The following is a 24,263-nucleotide window of genomic DNA, read 5'->3' on the forward strand; positions in this document are numbered from 1 at the left end:
TTGCATTGTTGGAAACCTCACGGTGTTATCAAAAGCCTGCGAGATGACGAGCTGCACATAAAATCTACACCGCTTCCTCAAACTAAAACGCTCAATTGTGTTGCAAATGGAGCAGGCGGCTTGGGGGAACATTTTGTCATTACTTATCTTATCTAGCCACTTCACATTTGCCAATTTTTCATGTAGTGAAAACAGGCAAAGTATGGGAAGCTGATACAACAGTTGCAGGAGAAAAGGAGAAGAAAAAAAAAGGGTCTAATTAGCCCAAACTTAGTTGATAGCAACGGTTTGGTACCCCCCCCCCCCCCCCCCCTCTCCAGCCTGGGCCTCAACAGTACACAAACTCAAACACGCTTTGTATACTGATAACAGCACAAGAAGATAGACAAGATAGGGACGGATCAAGGATCAAGACTAATTAGAGAAAACTAGAAAGAGAGGTCATGCTGAACAGTTCAAAACAAGAGCATCAAAAACTCATAACTCAAACTCTTTTCTAAAATAATTATAATTCGTGGACCATAAATTTTACTTAAAAAGGGAAAAAGCAAACACAAGACGGTCTGAATATTTAGTGAGTCCTCTTTTGATGGCGACTGTTCAGACACCAGAGTCATCAGGCTAAGCTCTGGTAGTCCTATCATGAAAACTAAAGAGCTGCAAGCTAATTGCTGGTGATCATGACGCAAACCGTTTCCAGGGTAACCCGAGTTTTGGAGTACCCGCTCCAGCATTTCCTCATCTGTTTGCACTCACACCAGCAGGCTGACAATGCAGTCGCTGCATCCTGTTTCACTCCGCAGTCAGCCAAACACACAGCACCCCGCTCGACTTAACCCTTTCTACTGGTCCTGCTGCTGCCGACAATGAAAAATTAAAAGCAGCTATGCAAACTAGTTCTTAAAGGAAGTGGGATGACAGTGTAATCCAACAGAAGCTGTCACCAGCGGGACATCTGGGTTCAATAACAACAAGCCACATTTTGACCAGTGCAGTTTCCAAAATAACAGAATTAAATGCTTATGTACATTTGTAGAAATACACCAGATAAAAGGTTTCCATATTAACACACAGCATTCATAAATGCTGATTCAGCTCTTGGTTTGGCATTTCACAAAATGTTTACCTTTACTATGAAAGCTACCTGTGGCATTGATAAGTAGTTGCTAAGCAATGAATTAGGACATCTTGGTCTTGATATTGCAACTGTTACACAAGCTCCGAAACACTTAGGTTAGCGCCACACGTCATTCTCATTCAGCGCAACAACAGCACAGCTGAGATTTCATTTTATCAAATAGATTTACAGTATATAATAATGTTCAGCTCAAAGTCACATGAACCACAATTTGACTAAAGATGGCCATATGTGCAATTCAAAGTCCAACCAAATGAATACATGTATTATTTAAAAAAAACGAAAATAATGTACCTTTACTTTTTTTTTTTTACATAGACTGACAAAGATGTTTCATAAAAATACACAACCTTAAACTGTGGATGACATTAGACATATAAGCTATAGTTAATTACAAATACATATAAATGTTTAAATATAAACAAATTAGAATGTACAATTTGGGTTGAGCTGAAAAGGTTCCCTTGTTGATCTTAATGGATTTACATTAATATTTAATTTTATTCTATAAACAAAAAAAGAATAAGAGCAACAATATAAAAATAGATTGTGTTGTTCTTTCAAGTGTCTGTGACACATCCTCAGCATGACAGAGGCCCAGAGTGTGTGACAGGGGCACAATAAGCTTTAATTTGATAATCTTTATACATTTAATTGTTTAAAGCAAGACAGACTTATTTCCGTTTTTTGTAATCGCATTGAAAATGGTGCAGTAAATAGTAAATGTGTAATTAACTGTATACTGGAAAATAAAACAAAACCTGCACACAGACACACACAAGCGTAAAGAGAGAGAAAGACACACACACACACACACACACATATAACTCATCTTGAATATAACACATGTTGTTCAGATGCTGGTTTTGTTTTGATAATAATGAGCCAAAGGCAAAAGAGCAAACAGAATGTGTATATGTTTCTCCACAGACAAATCAGATAAAGAGGCAGAGGGTGCAAACAGTCTCATTAGACCACTGACAAAATAAATAAATAAATAAATAAATAAATAAAAGGTTTTATACCATATATTTTTATATTTAATATCAAAATTATGATAATTGTTTTCTGGATAAATAAGCTAAGTGGGCTTTAAAGTACAATTGTCCGTGGCACCTTTCCCCCCCTAAACACTCTATTGCACACTGTCTAAAGACGGACAATTTCTTCCTTTCTCATTACTGCTGGAGGCAGACACTATATTCTACAGGGCGATTAATAAGACTTGGCATTTTTTTTTCTTCTATGCAATCACCCTGTGGTACGTCACTGGGTTGTGACGTCAATGTTATATCATTCCACATGGCTTTACAGCAAGCGAACGTGACAGCTGAGAGCTGCTCTGCGTTTTCACTGCTCTCCTTTCCAACCTTTCTCTCTGCAGCCTGCTCCTCTTGTTCTTGCCTGGATGGAGGGGGGGTTAGTTAAGTGTATTATTTACCCCTGCCTGCCCCCATGGAGTGGTAACCACACAAAAAAGAAGGAGTTTCTCCCTGAATTCACAGCCGGCGCTGCATCTTGGATGTAAAGCTTTTAGATTTTTTGCCATGAAAGCCAAAATGCAACAATCCTACTTTAAAAGGATATTATCTCTACTTTATTCTCTTCATCTGAAAAAACTAACAGGGTCAATAATGCGTCTATGTTGACACAATTCTAGGTAAGAACAGGTTACCACTCAGGTTGGACAATAAAATTCTTTTGTGGAAAACAGCTGTTTGAAAAACATGATTCTAGGGACCCACAACCAAAAATATGCAGCATAATAATTTTATATATTTCTCACTTACAAATTCTAGGTCTCAATTTGTGACCCTTGCGATTATTGGACCCTCTCAAAGTGCAACAGAAATGTCATAATAAAATGTGCACATACAAAGTTGTACAGGGCTCCTTCACTGGGTCACAACTACACAATTTACAGACTTATTTAGGTATTTATTAATTCAGATATTCAACTGAAGAAGAATCTAACTCAACTGAACACAGTTAACGGAATAACTCCAGGATTCAGTGAACCCGACTCCTGGTACCTAGTCAATCCACCTTTGTTGTGCAAGATGTTTTGGATAACATAAAATAACTTTCTTTTACAGAAACTCCTGTCTCATTTCGAGATTTGGAAATCAAACTGACTCAATGCTGTGTTAATACACGGGGCCTTTTACACCGCCGTCGAACCAACAGATTCGTTCTTAAGTGGAACATACATGCCATTTAAGAGAATGTGTGACATTCACCGTTTTTTTTCTGAGGTAAGAACTAGTTTCTCGAGGGCTCGGGACAGTCGGTACGAGTCATTTAGAGAAAATCTCATCACAAGGGGAAAAACGTACTACTTTGATTTAAGAATAAAGTGGCCTAATTCTTATGATTGGTTAATTTGATTCACAGCGGGACCATACCATGACATGAAACTGATGCTTGTGGTTTGTTTGAATGTTGCTTTAAGATCATGAACACACAATAGCGGAAAGGATTACTCATGTGACATTGTACAATTCAATTTAGGACAATAAGTTTTCATCAGAGTTGACTTAGGATTCTTTATATAAGTTTCAAAGAATATTAATCGATGTCACAGCACCCTTCAGTTAAAAATAAACTTAAGAGCGTTTAAAAACTTAAACTTGAGCAATATTTGATTGACTGGTATATCATACTTAAATCCTCTTGGTGTTAAAAATACTCAGAAAGACACAGGAGATTGACATCAACGTGTTGAAACTAGAAAGACAAGTATCTGTTGAAATGTGTGCCATCACACGGCTGAATTTGAATTAGGTGTTCTAAATCTGTAGGCAATCTATGGAGCTATACAGTGTGTTGGTATTTGTTTTAACATGTAGAGCTCATTGGAAGTTCACATTCAGTTCAAATTTAGACACTTGACAACCTCACCTGAGGTATTATATAGGCACTTGGAGACAATAATGATCTGTTGAAATAAACTTTCAATTGAAGGCCTGAAGGAAAAAGGGGATTTTCTCAGTAAATCCAAATGTGTGGTTCTCAATACATGTGTAGGCCAAGTTTCTATTTAACTCTGCATATGTTTCAGCTGTTTCATTTAAAAAATGCATAATTGTAAGTGTTTTAATTTGATGCCTTCCCTTCATATATATATGAACTTTTTCGTGTGTCTTGTATACTTGTAAAATGAACACCAATTTGATTATATTTACATTAAGAGTTTCTCACTAAAACGTACTATACATATTACAAATATTTGAATTGAACTGTATGAAATAGCTGCAAGTGCATTCTCGCTTGTTGTCCCATTCTCCCAAGATGCTGGCCATATTTTAGAACTCATTCAACTTGTCCAATCATGAACTGGTAAAACTGTGTTAATCCAGAGGATGCCATATATCACATCTTTTTAACTTTCATGTTAGAAGTGCGGCCTGAAAATCAGCAAGAAAACTGTTTTTATTGCAGTTTGATGAGGCCCAACTACCAACAGCAATGTCCTAAAAAGATTTTTTGTAGTATGAGCTACATAGCCCTTTATCACAGAATAAGTTTTTACATTGAAAAGATTATAAGCCTTATTCGCCTCCTCAATAAATATTCTGGCCACGCATGTGCGGCTGTTAGTACACACGACAAATTGTTGCTCTCTAGCAACACTAGTGGCCAAATCTCTTCAGTGTAGTTTAAGAACAAATGCAGGACCCTCCCGTTTATCACATTGTCTACACACTGCAGCCCGTAATAATATACAATTAACAACATTTTATATATTTTGTTGTAATAATACCAGATGATACTCTGGCTCAGGTCTCTGTCAACACCTAAAATATCTGAAACCTTTGATTTGAAAACACAAATGTTCATTCTCGTGTCCTCAATTTGAACTCTGGATTTTCAAATTAGAAAAACTGGGACAGAGGCTACAAACTATTTTCTGGTATGTTTGTATTTTTAGGTGCAAATATTACTCAGGTATTACCACTTCTTATCTGCGCTGCTGACGCTCTTAAATTCCTTCATATTCATGACAAATGATTAACCTAACAGCCAAACACCAAGCAAATACTAAACTAACAAGCCAACTATTTCAAATATAAAAGTTCTGATCATACAAGCGTACACCAGTGGCACATCTCTCACCCTGGAGTCTTTCCGACCATGGGGCACATTTGTCAGAAGCAGCACTTTTAGCTTGAATATTGATGATGCCGTGGACTTGCAGTAAATCTGTATCCACATTAGCAGAGTGGTTTTGAACACATCAGATGGTTCAAACATGAATATAAAATGTCAAAATGATTCTTACTATGTGGTGAAAAGGTGAATTATAGAAAAATAAATGCGTCATCTTAAATATTTAACAGCTCCTGAAATCACAAATTCGCTTATTTCCAGTTACCAGTGATTTAAAAAAAAAAAATTATGATATAGTCATTATTGAGTGTCTTCACTTTAACATGAGTCTACATCTGTAATGATGTGCAAGTGAACAGATGAAGTGGATTTTATGTATAGCGACACCTCATAGTTATACCATGGTCATTTACCGTGGATAAAAAGAAAAGCTGTTTTTACGACACTAGACATTTTTTTTTGTTTGTTGGCCATGAGTCTGGGTGAGTTTCTTCTCTGCAGCGAGACCCATCTGTTATAGTTACAGGGCGTCAAGAAAAGTACTATCTCTGTAGTTAAACATATAATCCACACAATTAAAGACTGATGGTAAAACTGTTGTCTTTTCCGGCGATGTCCTTTCATGTGATTTTAACAAGCACTTGTCAGTTAAAAGATTTGAGGATGAAGCGTTTAAATTGTTTTGAAAGCAACATTTTCTGCCTCTAGTTTTAGGACTTAATTCACACATCTGTGTCTGTTATCAAGACCTAAACCAACAACTCGTCTTTCATCATGATGCCTAACCATGCGTCTACAGTGATGACGAACTTGCTGTATACCAAACCACGTGTTCCTGCGACCAAAAATACAACCTCCCCCTTCCCTGCGAGTGAAAGAACATGCGTGACATCACCAGTGAACCCTGAGTGACTCCTTTCAAAGTCTTCCTTTGTGCCTCCTTGTGCCGTTCTCTGACGCAGGAACTGACGTTTTTTGTACAGAATTAAACATTAATATGTGGAGACGCAATATTACAAACAGTTTTTCCTTCTGTTCATTCGCGCACTAAATTCTTTGATAAGCAGGGTTTCCCATCATCTTGAGGGAAAAAATGAAAAAAACTTTTTTAAAAAGAGCATCTAACAAAGCTTTTCCCATCGTTATGGGCTATTGAAAGATATAATACCATCCTGATGAGTAAGATCTATCCCCAGCATGCAGTGGCCACAATACACCTGACTGGTTGCTAGTAAGCTGCTAAAATAGGGCTCACCCCAAACTATCAGGCAATTCACTTACTTCAGTGCACCTGACTGGCATTTCTCATATGACACAGGTACTTTAAAAAGTGCATTTATGTTGTTAGTCCCTTTTCGTCACTAAGAAAAACTTTTAAATGTTTACTGTGAGGCTGCCAAGTGTTTTTTAAGGACAGTGTGAAGTCGACGTGGGTGATGACAATGGACTTTGCTTATCTTTCGACTCAATGCGGATTACAATGCATGTCACGATATTTAGCTGATAAGATGTTCACGACTTCACACAGTCGAGAACATCTTATCCACCACTTTAGCACAAGCGTTTGTTGTTCTTTTCATACATTTTGTCAATTTCAAATAGGATCAAAGTGGTTTAGCGATCAGTTCAGGGACCTGGGACAAGAAAATAATTAGGAATCTGAACAAATCAATTAAAAACCGATGGTTTGTTGAATGAAAAACTGTGTGATGTACATAACTACCTTCAAAAACTGGGAAACTAATTAAGCATCACAAAAGGAGAGATATTACATTTATATATATATATATATTTAATGATTCAAACTCTTTTTTAGTTTTAATGCAATGTTTATTGTCTGACTCAGAGTGACTGCTAATCTGCTAACAATGAGGTGGAAAAACAACTGCTGGAAACAGGACAACTGAGACAAACTGGACTTACATTTTTAGATCTCTTATCATTTCTTACTACGCTCGAAGGACACACAAACAATGCGTGTGAGCTGACTGGCATCCACTGAGCAGCTGCAGGTTTTGTGTTTTAAAATATATTGTTTAAAATACTAACTACTGCCAATTGTCCACTTTGTCTGCACACAAATGAAGGCAGCAGCTTGCTTCAGCTCTTTCTTGTCCCGCACACATACTAGTATGCAACACGATAGTCTTCATTTGGTGTGGATATCACTCGATATAGGTGTATTGGTTTACAAAAACTCATGCGGAGGAGAAAGGAGCATCTCTCTGCGGTGGACCCTGCGAGCTACTGTATGTAAACACGCTGGTTTCATACAAGCTTGTACGGGCCCATGTGTACAAGCAAAGAAAAAGGGAAAAGCAACAAGACTGAATCCTTGCTGCCTGTGCTCACCATCATCGTGTTTTGTTGACTGTTGACTACAGTGATGTGGGAGTGTAAGGGCCACATCACTGGGTTTGCTGCTGGTGTTGTTATTCTAATGTCCGACTTATATACTCACACTCCATTGATGATGTGGTGTATTAACTTTTAAAAGGAATATATTCCCAACAGAACGAAGAGGAACACGAGTGATGGCAAGAAAGTGTTGCAGGAAAGTACGTGTAATCAAACATCAGCTACTGCATATAATGTTGTGCAATATCTTCGTTCTGGTGAGAGAGTATATTCGCAGGTCTAGTGTCATATCAGCAATGTAATGCAGGAAAGTTAATTGCTGATATTTAATTAGAGAGAAAAAGCTGTTTCATCAGCTTTACATTAAATATCCATCAAGAAATGTTTGGATGGTGAAATCTACTTGTGTTATATATATATATATATATATATCAAGCAATCTTTCGCTGATATACACTTGTAATCAGGTATCAGCAATGTAATGCATGAAAGTTAAATTTAAATTATTGGGTGAAGTTTAAACTAATAAAAAGTAAATTTGGACATTATATTAATGTAAAATATAAAGTTTGTGTGCCTGGAATGGCAAAGCGAAGCCATTCACAATACAAACTTCTCTTTAATGCCTCCTTAACTGAGCAGTTTCTTTATGGATATGTCCTGTTGGGTTCATGGGGCAGTGTTTCCCTGCAGGTCTGTGCTTTTTGAGTGTTTGTGTGTTTTCCTCATCTCATGCACATGTGTAGCTGTGGTTGATCAGTGGGCCTACTGTCCTTAAAAACAACAGCCGTGGTCCTGCAGGAGGGGATGGGGGGAGAGACCTACCTGTTCTCTGGATATACAGGGCAACGAGGGTCTGCGGGGCATTTTACAGCTGCCATAATAGCTGGTGGACGTCTCCCCCAGCGACACACAGCTGGACCGTCTCCGGGGTCTGATCACTGGGACCTTCTCCTCCGCGCCGGAGGTCCCGCTCGGCGCCTCCCTCGACGGGTAGTAACGGTCGAAGCAGAGCCCCGTCAGGGAGCCGCACACCCCGGCGAGGCAGGCGAAGAGCGGCCGGAGCAGCGCGGGCAGTCCGCTCAAACTTGTGAAGGAGACGAGCCACACGACGCTGGCGAACACCAGCACGAGCACGCTGTGTTTGAGTTTGAGAGTCGGGATGAGCGTGAGCAGACCCACGCATCCCAGCACGAACAACAACCTGCCCACCATTTGCATCTGGTGCTGCTCCTCTCCCCATTGCAGGAACCGCAACACCAGAAAATCCCCGAGGTAACAGGACGCGGGCAGCGAGGCGAGCCAACACTTGCTGCTGCCCTGCTTCTTCCTCCGCAGGTACAGCGTCAGGAAGAAGAAAGCACATCCGATGCTGAACAGCGGGCTGACGGACTGCGAGAAGCCCCACAGGAAAGTCCGCAAATCCCACGGCGAGTCACTTTGCAGGCTCCGGGAGACGAGGAGCGACGCCGCGACGACCACAAAGGCGCCCACGTAGAGGGCAGAGACCTTTAACAGCGTGGAGTTGAGCACGTCTTCGTTGCAAAACCTGCACACGTTGAACAAAAAGCCCCGCTCGCGGTCCTGTTTGAGGGGGGTGACGCAGCTCTTCACGTAGCCGTTCCTGAAGCCCTCCGAGCTGTTTACACTTCCAGCCCCGTCGCGGTGCCTTGTTTTGCCGTGCGGGACCTCTCCTTCCTCCCGGGCGGCCATGGCTCGACTCGTGGCTCCGCTCCTCCGACTCGAAAGTCCCCCTCTTCTTCGCAATTCACGCCGTATTAACGCTGAACTCCATGACAGCCGACGCACTCCGCGGTCACTCTAACGTGCTCCAGCACTTGGACTAAAGGAAGAAGGTGAGATGTTGTTTTTACACAGGAGCGGCCTCCGTGGCGCCGCCTACAGGCCACAACTCACAAGCCCGGGGCTCTGTCATGATGTGTGGAGCGCGGGACCGATCCTGAGCTGCACCATAACTATAACACACTCATAGACAGTCTATGATGGTTAAGAATCATAGACTGTATATACATATATCACAATTATAGACTGTACATAAATATAACACAATCAATATACTGTTTATAAATATAACACAATCATAGACTGTACATAAATATAACACAATCATAGACTGTACATAAATATAACACAATCAATATATTGTATATACATATAACACAATCAATATACTGTATATACATATAACACAATCATATATAGTATATAAATATAACAATCAATATACTGTATAAACATATAACACAATCATATACTATATATAATATAACACAATCAATATACTGTATATACATATAACACGATCAATATACGGTATATAAATACAACAATCAATATACTGTATATACATATAACACAGTCAATATACTGTATATAAATACAACAATCATTATATACATATAAAACAATCAATTTACTGTATATAAATATAGCACAATAAATATACTGTATGTAATTATAACACAATCAATATACTTGATGTGGCTGCAGGTCACCAGGGAAGGTTTTTAAAAGTTTAAAAGTTACTCTCACATCACGCAGGGTCATTATGTTTTTCAGGTAAATTCCTTCTATATAATAGGCCATATTTGTTTTGTTTTGTGCTGTTTTATTCCCATGTATTGTGTCAAGCACTTTGTAACCTTATTCAGATAAGTGCTATAGAGATATAGTTCAAGCTCATTATTATTATTATAATTATTATTATTATTATTAATAGTATAATATTTTTTAAATTTTATAATTTTTATTGCTTACATGTATAAATTATTACTTTATTGTATTAACATTTATATTCAAAGTGTTAATATTTTGTATACCATAATTAATTATTTTATCATTTATTTTTGTTTACCTATTTAGTTATTATAGTGTTGTTGTTGTTGTTGTTGTTGTTTTTATTGTAATTGTTGTTGTTGTTGTTGTTGGTGTTGTTTAAGAATGTTTCCTTTTATTACAGGATTTTACCTGAACATGATCTGAATATCACTTTCCTTGAAATGGAGATACATTTATAAGTTTATTCGACTTCCAGAGTTTGGAATTGCTTTCTTTTCCACTCGTGCCTCAGTTTCCCTCCTACGAACACAGTCTAAATAAACTTGGTTTACTGTAAGTGTCGTAAAGCTTTAGCATCGTAATATTAATTGCTTCTGTTGTGTTTCCATTGCGTGTCGCTGCATCACGTTGCTCTGGGTTCGTTTAGTTCTCCTGCCCAGGGTCGATTGTCGAGTCAACGGATCAGAATAACATACATATCATATTATCCAAACTTTATTAGGCAGAACCAATTCTGCAGTAACACATGAAGATATGAATTTTCATTCCAGGCATCCACATTTTAACTTAGATGCATTATTTTAATGAGCTGCACTTCTGCTCCCTGCAACACATTTCCAACAAGGGTCACAAATCATGCTCAACTATTTTGTGGGGAAGAGGAATTAAAGATCACACTTTGCTGTTTGCTACAGAATAAAGGGTGTGAGAGAGTTTCATGATTAAGACATCGAGCACTTTTATGATCTGGAGGTGGACTGATCAGTGAGGGTGAGACTGACAGGGGCAGGTGGGCTGATGGGTGTTTGCTCCTAAAAACACAGTTTAAAGAAACATTAAACGGGCCATTCACCCTGGTTACAAAAAATACTACCTACTCTTGTGGAAAGGTATTTAGACTTGTTTAGATATATTTGAAGTATTCATTTCCTTACTTTACTTTTTAGCAGGTGGTGAGATAGGACATGAGCCTGGTTGGAGGTATGGACTTTGAGAGCAGCCCTCACTCATTAACACTGTGGGTATAAAGATGCAAGGCCTCCTTTCCTGCAAAAGCTAGCTTGTAAAGTAATATCTCAAATTAAAAAGTCAGAAGATGTGTGCCAGCCATAGACTGCGTATAACATTTCTCAAAAGTAAACACAATCAGTTGAACTGTTAATACTTGCATTCATTGTGTTCTTGTATTTGACATTGGTATCTAAGTTTAAAAGCAAATATAAAACACGTGACTTGGGTCTCTTGTTTTTAATTATTTCCCATGGTGAACAATGCTACCCTTTAACACTCAATAAACTTATAGATGTTAAGATACTTATTGATATGTTTGTTTTTTCACATCTCCTTTAGTTCCATAGCCAGTATGACAATGATGTCACTGTTTGGAGACCTCAGCATAGCCTCAAATGAATGCTTGTATATGCATCAATAACTTTTCTATGTCATGAATTCTATGACATTTTTTATTTAATTTTTTAATTTTTTATATTGTACTTATTTCTTCCTTTAAAATAATCTGAATAGTAGCAGCATGATCTTCCTGACTTAAGAGAAACCATGCCCACAGAACAGATCTTATTACCAAGTTAGATAAGAATCCTACAGTAAACAGTTGTGTTAATAGCATATGGCGTAGATAGAAACACAAGGTTGGCCATTGTTCTTTGGTTAACAATTCTCTGTGATGTAAACAAACAATTTCCTCATGACTCTAACCATAAACCCTCCTTATCACACCAACTTCAATTTGAATAGGTTATGCAAAGAGATGATTGTAGAAGTTTATCAGTATACGATTCAGCAAATCTGTTGTGGTCTTTGTAGCCACACAGTACAATTAACTGTGTATATGTTGGTTGGCAGGCGTTTCTGAATCCCTTAACCTACTAATGCTTATTGTTTTCACGGCGAATGCCTGTAGCTAATGTCTCTCCATGGTCATCAGAAAACTATTACACACATAACAGGACCACGCTGCTGCACAGCCTTTTCTTTATGATCCTTTCATGAAGACGAATATGGCCAGTTGTACAAGCACAGACAATAATTTGATGAATTAATTGTGTATTTTGGTCTTTTAATTGGATTAATTAATAGCCATAATAAAACGATAAAAGAACCCCAGACTTAAACATATTAAAACATAATTTGTAAAAAAATGTTTTCTGTTTTTTAGGTTTACCAAATATAATCACTTTTTGTTTTTGTAAGTGAAGTATGTGAAGTATGTAGACAAATACAAGTATTTCCGTGATATTTACAGTGTTTGCTTAGGGGGCTTTGTCAATGAGTGTATAGAGGAGCATTGGTGTACACAGCGAGATCATGAGTGAATGAACATTGACTTTGAGTCTATGGTTCATTCATCCACTGTGTCACCAAGGCTAAGCTTCCACTGGAGGGTGCTGCATACCATTCAAATCTGTTTTTCTATTTTGTTGAAGCAAAAATGTAATTCAACTTAAATTATATCAGTAATATGTTTTTTTACAATGCATTTTAAATAAAAACAATAATAATAATAATCTTTATTTATAGGCCACTTTTCAAAACATGCTTTACAAAGGCAGCAAGTTAAAAACAGACAAGTAATAAAACATCAGGTTTGGAAGAAAGCGGGTAAAATAAATGAGTGTATAAATACCAGTGCCGTGGAAAATGCTCCATAAAATAAACTAAAAGACAGTTATAAAGAAAGTTAAGAAGAAATGATTTGTTTGTGTTTGTGATACTGGGGCCAAGTCTGAAAACGACTGCAACAGCACGGCCTGATAAACAAATAGACTTTGAAGTGGAAATTGTTGGAAATGATGGACACTCTCCAAAGCTTCAACTGCTTACAACTGATACTGAATTTGGTAATACATGATCAATCTATGCCAATTTTAGAATAGGACAAGATGGTGAATATTCCTTGTACGTTAGAAGGTTTTCTGCACAATTTAAGTTACCAACTACCAGTAGATGTTAGCAGATGTTAGTGGCCACCAGCGGATGTTAGGGACATGACTTCAGTTGTGCACCTTAGAGTCATGAAGTGTTTTGGCCTTGTAATCAACAATAAAGGCCGAACTTGCGCTGAGGCTAAAGGTCAATCTGACTGGCTACTGGCTTGTATGGTAGTACTATGAAAGCCATGTGGCCCGCTCAGTAGATCAGGCATCATAACCTCTATGCCTTTTCAAACTAAACACTGAATATCCCTTGTATGTTCAACCGCACTAATTTATGCCTACCAGCAGTTGAGGTTAGCAGTTGTTAGTGACCACCAGCGGATGTTAGGGACATATCTTCAGTTGTACTTTAAGGCTGCGTGCAGATTTTTAAACATACACATTTTCTGTATCCTCTTTCTTAAAATACCTAAGATAAATACACAAGTGCTGCAGTGATCACTATTTACTATTCGTGGTTTATATGAAAGAGCATTTATATTTTTGCTTCATCTTTTGGGAACCAAATAGTCTCTGGTGGGGACCCAGGATGGGACATGAACATATGTCTTACAGAATTACACATATATTCTATATTCTACACAAGCTATTATTTACTCATATTTGTGTTTGAATGGATGTAAGGATCACATTACCCTGGTTTTAGCATCTTTACACTGGCTTCCAGTATCACTTAGGAATGATTTTTAAATGATTTTACTTGTTTTTAAGTCTCTTAATGGTACAGCACCCTCATACATTTCTGATCGTCTATGGGAGTATCTTTCAAACCATTCTCTTAGGTTTTCCACCGCGGGCTTGTGAAATATCCCAAAAATGAACTACAGAAAGTTTGGGGAAGCAGCTTTCTCTTGCTTTGCACCAAACTCCCACCACATACCACATACAAGCTAATTCTGTTAATCGTTTTAAGAAACAACTCAAGATCTATTTATGTGATCTTGCTTTAAATAATCTTATTAAACACCATTATCTTATTTATTTATTTTCTTTACTTCTTTTTATACCTTTTTCTAGTTTTATGCTTTTATCCCAAGTCTTTGTTTTATTGCTAACGTGTTCTTTTGGATCCATCTTATTTCAGGTCTTTGATTTTATTGTAAAGTTTGAGCTGCATTTTATTTATGAAAGGTGCTGTGTAAATAAAATGGGTTGTTATTATTATTATACAGGTTATTTTATCATGCGCGTTGGGTGTCGTTCCTCCGACGATTGTTCCTCGGCGCGCACCGTAGCAGTGATGTGGCTCAGTAAGTAATCTTCCACGTCACTAGGAAGTGTTGGACAGGCAGCTCGCCGAGAGGAGCTCACACTTTACAGATGTAAATATCCAAACCCGGACACTGAAGGCCACTCCGCAGGATACAGGTCGCGCTCTTAGGTGGGTTGTGTATCCTAGTATTCATCTACACTCGTTGTTTCCTGAGCCGTATCAACTGTTCTAACGACAGCTAGCTAACGTTATCTGTCCTCCATTTCAGTGCTAGCCTGGACAGAAGCTAACATGGAGTTAGCCACTGTTAGCAAGCTAGCATCTCATCATATCTCTTAATCTTGTTTAACCTAACGTTTGAATGGTGGACAGACGAACTGGGCTTTGAGTTGTATTGAGGTTTTCGCTGTACAGGTGTTGTTGCGAACTCAGGTGACGCCATTAACGCGTTGTCGTTCACAGTAGCTGCTCTGTTGTCCGGTGGTTTTAACGCTGCGTGTCACTATTTACTCACCTGATAAAATAACCCAACATTCAATTTTAAACCTACGTTGCGTTTGGTGTCACAGTGACAGCATGTTACCTTGATGGTAGTAGCTCAGTTTTCACGATCAGAAGCAACAGAAAATGCAGATGACGTGTAAACATGACCGCCAGTCTGTATTAAAGTAAAACTAGTATTGCTACTACACTGAAAATACTCCAGTCAAAGTATTTCTGAAGCCAAATCACGTATTAGCAGAAAGATGTACTTGCAGTATCAAAAGTGAAAGGACTTGCACGATTTATCTGTTTTCATAACACTTATTTGTATCATTTATTAAACATTTAATGAACGGATCACTTTAACAAATGTAGTTATTACAATTGATTAATGCTAATAATATAATAACCTCAAATGTTATGCACTGTTGTCGTTGGGTACTGTTTTTCACCATGCATTTTAAATATTTCTCCAGGGTAAAAGTATGCAGTATAGTGTCGTGGAAATACCTAAATAAGTCCAATGTGCACTTAAGGACACTACATTAAAATGTACTTACTTACCTTCCACCACTTTCTCTTAATATAAACACATAATGAATCTATTCAAATATGATCGAGCTCCTCGTTTTTGACTGTGGCACATTATACTGTTTCCTCAGGTAAGAGAATTGTGTATTGAACCTGCATCTTATTGTAAGATTTAGGTTGACTTTTGTGCCACCAAATCTTTTAGAAACATGTTGCACGTCCTCGAGCATCACACAGACCTGTACAGAGTTCATCTACTTTGTCATCAGCTTGTATATTCATTGTATTACTGTTGTGGTAGTCACAGTTATTACAATAGATATATGCTGAGGTGCCAGATGCCATTTCTAAAATATATTGATATTAACATCTTTAATTCAGAGAGACTTCATCCGACTTCAGTCCAACTATCATCCAGGTTGTTTTGGGCTAACAGTGTAGCAGAAAAGGCATCAAGTAATCTGATATAACATGAGCCTTTTAGTTGTTGATTGTATTGACAAGTTTTCATAAAACCAAAATACTTTAAAAACAGGGGTTCCAGTGGCATTAAAACTAAATGTACATTACTGTCTTATTTGGTTAGAGTGTAAGTTTGTTTACACTCCAGTGCATGAGAAGCATATTTAGTTTAAATGGATGGGTTGACAAATTGTCAAATCTGTCTCAAACAAGGTGCCCCTATGGCAATTTGAAGCGTTTTTTATTGGTGTAGTCATCAAAAGCGTACTTTATTTATCTGAAGTTAAAATGAGTTTGGCAAATCAAGTGAGTTTCAGTCTTAAGTACAAAGTTCTCTTGTGATGTTGTTGTCTCCTCTGCTGGAGAGAGGAGACACAAAGAGGACATTCTTTACTTAACAGAATTAGTAAACACTCTTGAGTTGACTCAGACTACTGAAGTGTCATCAGTATCGTATTAGTTAAACAAAAAATCCAGCTTTATTTTCAGACATGAGTGTTTCATGCAAACATTTAAGATGATATCCCAAACAGCACATTCCTGTTTTTTAAGGTTTTACCATTTGCATTTAGTCCGACGTATATAATACAATATAAGCACTAGCAAGTATTTGTGTCATTGGGCATGTCTGCCCTGTGGAAGCTGAGAATTACCATGTAATACAGGAAAAACCACATCTGTAGTGAGTCTGCAGATTTGCGCAGCCAGTCAGTCCCAGCTAAGATGTATGAAAGATGTGGACTGTGTTTTATTGAAAGCTTATTATCATTATTAACAGCCATGGCAGCCAGCCTGGTATGTATTGTTTCCTCCTGGTTTGTGTGTGCAGGCAGGTGTATGCATCATCGTAAGTCACTTACTGTTGTCACCCACAGAGCTGGTTTTCAGTACTTTTGCAGATGTTTATGTGTCTCTGAGTCCGATTTTGTCACCACACTAGTGTCACAACCACACAGAATAGATGCATAAAACTTAACACAGGTGTACTTGAGTTAAAAAATTAAGCTATTAAGGAAACCTGCATGTTTTTATTGTGATTAATGCACTTGATGGTGTACACTGGATGTATCTCTTTGCTGCATTTATGTTTGTGCTTCTGAGTAAACATTTGTTCCACCATTTCTTAAATCTCATTTTTTCTGTTTCTCATAGGTAATATCCTGTAAAGAACATTCACTGGGATTATCCCTAGCAAATACAAGCCCAGCAGCAAGATGACAGCTGCAGAGAACGTTTGTTACACTCTGATCAATGTCGCATCCGACTCAGAGCCGCCTTCGGAGGTCAGCCTCAAAGCGGATCTAGGTAACTATTTTTAATGCAAAGCTATGTTCAACAGATTTTTTATAAGCTTCAATAAAGCATGCAGAGGGGAGATACTCATTTCTAAAACATCTCGCTCCGCCTCAGTATCATGGAGGTGGGTGGAATTTGATGTGACGTGCTCATAGCAGGAATCTTAAAAGAATCCAAAACAAAACATCTCTTTTATTAAACAGTAGAAAATAGTTTCAGTGAAAACTGTTGACTGTGAGGTCTGTGTTTAGAAAAGCTGTAGCCAGTTTTGCTTTTACATGACATTAAAAACGATTGATTGCTAATCAAAAATACAACTCCCCTCTGTTCTAATCTGTAAAAACTATAATGCATGCTTAAGGCTGAGCTGACCCTGTTCCTCATAATAATAGTTATCATCTCTCTACAGAAAAGGGGGAGATCAAGGCAAAGACTGAAGCCCTGAAGAAGGTCATCATCATGATCTTGAATGGTGAGAAGTTGCCAGGGCTTCTGATGACCATCATCCGCTTCGTGCTGCCACTTCAGGACCACACTATAAAGAAGCTGCTGCTGGTTTTCTGGGAGATTGTCCCCAAAACAACTCCAGACGGCAAACTGCTTCAGGAGATGATCCTGGTCTGTGACGCCTACAGAAAGGTAAGATAACTAATAGTTGTGATCAACTGAAATGAGTGATCAACTCTAACTATACATCTGTATATTTAAAATACGCTGATCTCTTCTTTATAATAATAAAGTTATAATGATAATAATATTATTTTTTGTGTGGCATTTCTCTTCGAAAAGTTAAAAACGTGCTTCACAAAAGGATGAAAATAACAATATAAAGTTAAGAGTGAATTCAAAAGTGTTTCAAGAAGGGATGTAAAAGTTCAGGGGCCCAGATAAGGCTCCCAATAAACCTCATCTGATTTATGGTCCAAAAGCTGAATTCCGTGGTTCCTTTATCTAGAATGTAATAATAGTATAACTGCTGAAATATTTACTTGGCTATTTTGGCACAGCAATCATCGTGTGAAATCTTTTTTGCAATTTCAGGACTTGCAGCATCCCAATGAGTTTATTCGCGGCTCCACTCTGCGCTTCCTTTGCAAGCTGAAGGAGTCTGAGCTGCTTGAGCCTCTGATGCCGGCGATCCGGGCCTGTCTGGAGCACCGTCACAGCTACGTGCGCCGCAATGCTGTCCTGGCCATTTACACCATTTACAGGTACAAACAGCTCAGTCACCTTTTCTACAAGGTATCTTGTACTTCATGTATTTAGCGAACTACAACCAACTGATGATATTCATTTGTTTTAGGAATTTTGAACATCTCATCCCTGATGCCCCAGAGCTGATCCATGATTTTCTAGTTAATGAGAAAGATGCCAGCTGCAAGAGAAACGCTTTCATGATGCTGATTCATGCAGATCAGGTCTGTGGCACATTTTCCTTTTCTCACTATTTCTACTATTTTGTGTCACCAGACCCACAATTTGTATTTCGGAGGCCTTCCTTAAATTATGTTACTCTCATATTCACATTTTACAGGACAGAGCTCTGGATTACCTCAGCACATGTATTGACCAAGTGCACACTTTTGGTGACATTCTCCAGCTGGTCATTGTGGAGCTGATTTACAAAGTGAGTCAATGCCTTTATTAGTCTAATTGAAATTCTTTAGTCCAACAGTGTACTATTAAACGAAGAATAGCTGTTTTATTGTCTGAACTCCTGCTGTTTTTGTTCTGTCTGTTAGGTTTGCCATGCTAACCCCTCTGAGCGTGCCCGGTTCATCCGCTGCATCTACAACCTGTTGCAGTCTTCCAGCCCGGCTGTGAAGTATGAGGCTGCTGGCACTCTTGTAACCCTCTCCAGTGCTCCCACAGCCGTTAAGGTACATCATCAAGTCCATAGTATTGGGCAGGTCATAGACTGTTTATTCAGTACTGATATTGTACTGCGTTTGACACAATAAGTAGGAATGTTTTTGGTTAAGTACAGTCTCTGACACATTCTTTTGATGGACTCCAGGCTGCTGCCCAGTGCTACATTGATTTGATTATCAAGGAGAGCGACAACAATGTGAAGCTGATTGTCCTCGACCGCCTGATTGAACTGAAGGAGCATCCCACTCACGAGCGTGTACTCCAGGTACTATGAATATTTAGAATTATGGCTGTGTTTAGTGTTGCTGCTAAACTTTTCTGCCTGATTAACCGCAAAGACCATTTCCCCTTGATATCAAGAAAAATTCTTATTCCTGAGAACATCAACCAAGATATAAGCCCTACTGAAAACTAATATCCATTAAATGAACTTAAACACAATCAGATGTACGAGAAAATATATAGAATTTATTTAAGAAGTACCAGTTGTCTGCACCTACAGTGTATCACCTCTGTTGACTTATGTTGGTTGTGACCGATGCTTCTTTTGTCCAGGACCTTGTGATGGACATCCTGCGTGTTCTCAGCACTCCTGACCTGGAAGTCAGAAAGAAGACCTTGCAGCTGGCACTGGACCTTGTTTCTTCACGCAATGTAGAAGAGGTCAGCGGCATGCACAGTGCATCCAGTTCACAGTTCATGTCCTAGAATATACACCGAGAAAAAAGGAAATCCAAGCAAATGTCATGACATTTCTATGTTTTCCAGTTGGTGATTGTTTTGAAGAAAGAAGTGATCAAGACGAACAACGTGACGGAACATGAAGACACTGATAAGTACAGGCAGCTGTTGGTGCGCACTCTTCACTCTTGCAGTGTGCGTTTCCCGGATATGGCGGCCAATGTGATACCTGTGGTGAGCTTCCCATTATTTATTCACATTGAAAAGATGCTGTGAGGTGTTTGAGATACCCAAATGTTGGTTTTCGATATCTATTGACTTTTCTGTGTGTTGATTTGATTTACAGCTGATGGAATTTTTAAGCGACACCAATGAGGCAGCTGCTGCTGATGTACTGGAGTTTGTACGGGAGGCAATTCAGAGATTTGACAGCTTGAGACCCCTCATCATCGAGAAGATGCTGGAAGTCTTTCACGCCATCAGAACTGTCAAGTAAGCCTTTATGAGCACATGCAGGGGTATACTATCCAAAGCCTCTTTAATATTTAAACAGTTCCATTATTCGAGAAATGGAAATGGTTATGGTCATTTAAGTCTGATGTCGTAATAGATTATTGTCACATTTGTCAACTGTTTAATAAATTTGTCTGAGTTTTGTCATTAGTATGTATGTATGTGACATTTATCACCACTTTGGTATTTCAGGATTTACAGGGGAGCGCTGTGGATCTTGGGAGAATACTGCAGCACCAAAGAAGACATCCAGAGTGTGATGACAGAAATACGCAGGTCCTTAGGAGAGGTATGTTTGTCCATTGTTGTCATGTAACAAAAGGTGACCAGTCAGTTCCAACTTCATTAGAATTGTAACAAATATCTGATATCTGTGTCTGAACTTGGACAGATCCCAATTGTAGAGAATGAGATAAAGAAAGAGACAGGAGAGGTGAAGACAGAGGATGAAGTGAGTGCAGCTCCAGCCCAGAAGCTGGTGACAGAGATGGGCACCTATGTGACACAGAGTGCCCTCAGCTCCTCCAGGCCTTCGAAGAAAGAGGAAGACAGGTAAACATTACACATTGTGGAGGAGTATCATAAGTAGACCAACATATTCTATTGACTAAATGGAATTAAAGCGTCCAGCTCAGTAAACAACACTGATTTGTTTTTTCCAGACCGCCACTCAGAGGCTTCCTGATGGACGGAGACTTCTATGTGGCAGCTTCCCTGGCCACCACACTAACCAAAGTGGCCTTGCGCTATGTTATTATTGTCCAAGACAAAAAGAAACATAATGTAAGATGTCCCCTCTTCACATTCACAATTATTTACTCAAGTGCCACATTCCTCTAACCTCTGCTCTCATGCTGTCCCCCGTAGTCATTTGTTGCGGAGGCCATGCTGATCATGGTCACTGTGCTGCACCTGGGCAAGTCTTCTCTGCCCAAGAAGCCAATTACCGACGATGATGTGGACCGCATCTCGCTGTGCCTGAAGGTCCTTTCAGAGTGCTCACCACTTATGAATGACATTTTCAACAAGGAGTGCCGCAAATCCCTGTCACACATGCTGACTGTCAGACTGGAGGAAGAGAAGCTGTCACAGAAGGTAATGACTTAGTGGCTTGAATTCAAGATATAACATCCTGACAATCGAGCACAGTTGAAACATTATCACGATTTATTATCACTATTCATTATTTTATAAACCAGAAAACTTAAGTTTAAAAGACCTTAAAGACCTTAAAGACCCTACAATCCAGAATTAATATATGAGAAGCGTGGTTTCTCTCAACATGAGTTTTGTCGCTGCATTTTTTGTGTTAATTCTGTTGTTGGGTTAATTAAGGGTGACTTAAATTATCCTACTAAAACTGACCCTGTGTTTCTTTTTCTAACCACAGAAGGAGTCTGAGAAACGTAACGTCACAGTGCAGGCAGACGACCCCATCTCCTTCATGCAGCTCACCGCCAAAAACGAGATGACTTCTAAGGAGGACCAGTTCCAACTGAGTCTGCTGGCTGCCATGGGCAACACTCAGAGGAAGGAGGCTGCTGATCCCCTGGCTTCAAAACTTAACAAGGTGCAGCACCAGCTCTGCACAGATCTCAGTATACAAGACAACTGGATCGTACTTGTGCACTGCTGAGAAACTCTTCAACAGTAATCATTTGCATTTAGTTTTGTTACTATAATTAAATATTAAATGTCATTCGTTTTTCTCCAATCTAGGTGACTCAGTTGACGGGCTTCTCAGACCCAGTGTATGCTGAAGCCTATGTGCACGTCAACCAGTATGACATTGTGTTGGACGTGTTGGTGGTCAACCAAACCAGCGACACTCTCCAGAATTGCACCCTTGAGTTGGCGACTTTAGGTTAGTCTTGTTTAGTTTCTGCTGCAGTGGAGAAATGTACTGGTTCTCTTCTGTAATGCTGATTGGAGACAGAAGCATCTGCATCACTAAGTTGTGTTTTATCTTTCCATAGGTGATCTCAAGTTGGTTGAGAAACCCTCACCTCTAACTCTGGCTCCCCATGATTTTGCGAACATCAAGGCCAATGTCAAAGTGGCTTCTACTGAGAACGGAATTATATTCGGCAACATTGGTGAGAGACACATTTTGTGTTTGCTAAGGATCATCATTCAACTTTTTTTTTAATGTTTTTTTGCTTTGTGTAACCAGAGCTTTTTTTCTTATTCTAATATATATGATTCTATCTGTGCAGTCTATGATGTGTCGGGAGCTGCTAGCGACAGAAACTGCGTCGTCCTTAGTGACATCCACATTGACATCATGGACTACATCCAGCCTGCCTCCTGCACTGATGCAGAGTTCAGACAGATGTGGGCAGAGTTTGAATGGGAAAACAAGGTACGGTTTACTCATTTCATCTCTACTCTAATAACTGGCTTTACAAAAATTGCTGTTTGACAACGTGACTCCAGCATGTTATTAGGTCTGTTCTGTAGTTTTCTCAATTTCCATTTTTATGGGAAAACCTTGTTTTACTTTGGGGGGGGGGGGAAATCAATATTCAACAATATTTATGGAAAGTAAAAAAACATTGATGATGGTCCATGATTGTTCTTTGTTTGTTGTAGGTGACAGTGAACACCAATATCACTGATCTGAACGAATACCTGCAGCATATCCTCAGATCCACCAACATGAAGTGTCTGACTCCTGAGAAGGTTGGTGTGAGATCTTACATTTACCACAGCAACGATGGCAAACTATGTTTTTAAGCTGGTTGAACTTATGAAAATACATAATGCCAGCAATTAATACATTTTGGGCAGGTTCCTGTTGGAAAAATATCACATGTGGCCTTTGTAGTGGTCCAATTAAAACGGTCATCATCAAGGCTATCATATCAGCTGAATGAATGCATTCTTTTCTTTTTGTCTTTCTAACCAGGCGCTTTCTGGCTTCTGTGGCTTCATGGCTGCCAACCTTTATGCTCGTTCTATCTTTGGAGAAGATGCGCTGGCTAATGTCAGCATCGAGAAGCCAATCCACCTGGGGCCTGATGCACCTGTCAACGGACACATACGCATTAGAGCCAAAAGCCAGGTGGGTCACAGCTGCTGCACTGCAAAATAAAGGCTTGGTTGAATTGATTTGCTCTCAACTTAAGCATTGCGACCAGTTTGTCTTACGAAAGGATAACAATTTAAAGTGATGCCTCTTTCAAAGAATAGGGCTTAAATTATAAGGAAAGTTGATATATGAAATAACCTGTTAGATGTGATATTACCAGTATATATCCAATCTGTTGAAATATAAATCCCCCCGCCTTTCTTCCACAGGGGATGGCCTTGAGCCTCGGAGACAAGATCAACCTCTCCCAAAAAAAGACAAACATCTGAGACGACTCTGATCCAGCTGATCCCTCTGACTTTGTAAAAGTCACCCTCTGTTCTCTTGTATTGCTTGTTTTACAGCCTCTTCATCACAGAAAATTCAGAACTCTATATGATCACTTGCTTCCGTGCTGTCATTATTTTTTTTACATCACCTCCGTCTAAAAACATCTCGGTAATGTCCCTGTCCTGTCTGTTTTCAATAAACATATATATTAAAATTATGACAACTGGTTTTATGCTTTATTCATTGAGTCATAGCTTTTAATGTTGTTTTGGGCAATTACTTCATATGATTTCAGTTTTGAAATATAGAAATGTATGTCTCTAAATTAAGTGAAAGAGGGGGCCTTGATTCTTATCTTGATTTTTCGTTTCTAGTACTTTGCATCTAAGTTGACTCAGCAGAAATGCTGTTTATCCCCACAAAATGTTCAATCATTAAATAACTTTTTGAAGGCTGGGGTTTGGATGAAACATGATGCTTTGAACAGCTCCT

General features: G+C 38.9%; 2 protein-coding genes and 1 long non-coding RNA gene across 4 annotated transcripts in view; 2 read left to right on the forward strand and 1 right to left on the reverse strand.

Annotated features, from left to right (window-relative positions):
* The window catches only part of pde3b (phosphodiesterase 3B), a 38,794-nt gene extending 29,432 nt beyond the window's left edge, over window positions 1-9,362 (reverse strand). The window contains exon 1 of the mRNA XM_034575163.1: window positions 8,432-9,362. Within this exon, the coding sequence (XP_034431054.1) occupies window positions 8,432-9,319 (888 nt within the window). The 5' untranslated portion in view covers window positions 9,320-9,362. The remainder of the gene's footprint in view (window positions 1-8,431) is intronic.
* Window positions 9,357-10,752, forward strand: LOC117755401. Its single transcript, XR_004612588.1, has 2 exons — window positions 9,357-9,462; window positions 10,587-10,752. It is a non-coding gene; the product is annotated as an uncharacterized LOC117755401 (long non-coding RNA).
* A 3,847-nt stretch (window positions 10,753-14,599) lies between these two features.
* copb1 (COPI coat complex subunit beta 1) lies at window positions 14,600-23,988 on the forward strand. 2 transcript variants are annotated; one of them, XM_034580275.1, is made up of 22 exons: window positions 14,600-14,741; window positions 17,213-17,353; window positions 17,754-17,983; window positions 18,386-18,555; window positions 18,648-18,762; window positions 18,879-18,971; window positions 19,087-19,224; window positions 19,362-19,481; window positions 19,772-19,879; window positions 19,985-20,131; window positions 20,244-20,389; window positions 20,603-20,699; window positions 20,802-20,962; window positions 21,073-21,193; window positions 21,278-21,505; window positions 21,801-21,980; window positions 22,130-22,274; window positions 22,387-22,506; window positions 22,627-22,772; window positions 23,003-23,092; window positions 23,319-23,474; window positions 23,711-23,985. In XM_034580275.1, exons 2-22 carry the CDS (start codon window positions 17,263-17,265, stop codon window positions 23,768-23,770), a joined length of 2,862 nt encoding a protein of 953 aa, XP_034436166.1. In that variant the 5' UTR covers window positions 14,600-14,741; window positions 17,213-17,262; the 3' UTR covers window positions 23,771-23,985. The 2 variants fall into 2 exon arrangements, with proteins under 2 accessions (XP_034436166.1, XP_034436173.1); XM_034580282.1 differs by having other exon boundaries at window positions 14,636-14,740; window positions 17,201-17,353; window positions 23,711-23,988.
* Window positions 23,989-24,263: the final 275 nt, after the last annotated feature.

Source organism: Hippoglossus hippoglossus, chromosome 3, assembly GCF_009819705.1.
Source record: "Hippoglossus hippoglossus isolate fHipHip1 chromosome 3, fHipHip1.pri, whole genome shotgun sequence".
Taxonomy (NCBI): Eukaryota; Metazoa; Chordata; class Actinopteri; order Pleuronectiformes; family Pleuronectidae; genus Hippoglossus; species Hippoglossus hippoglossus.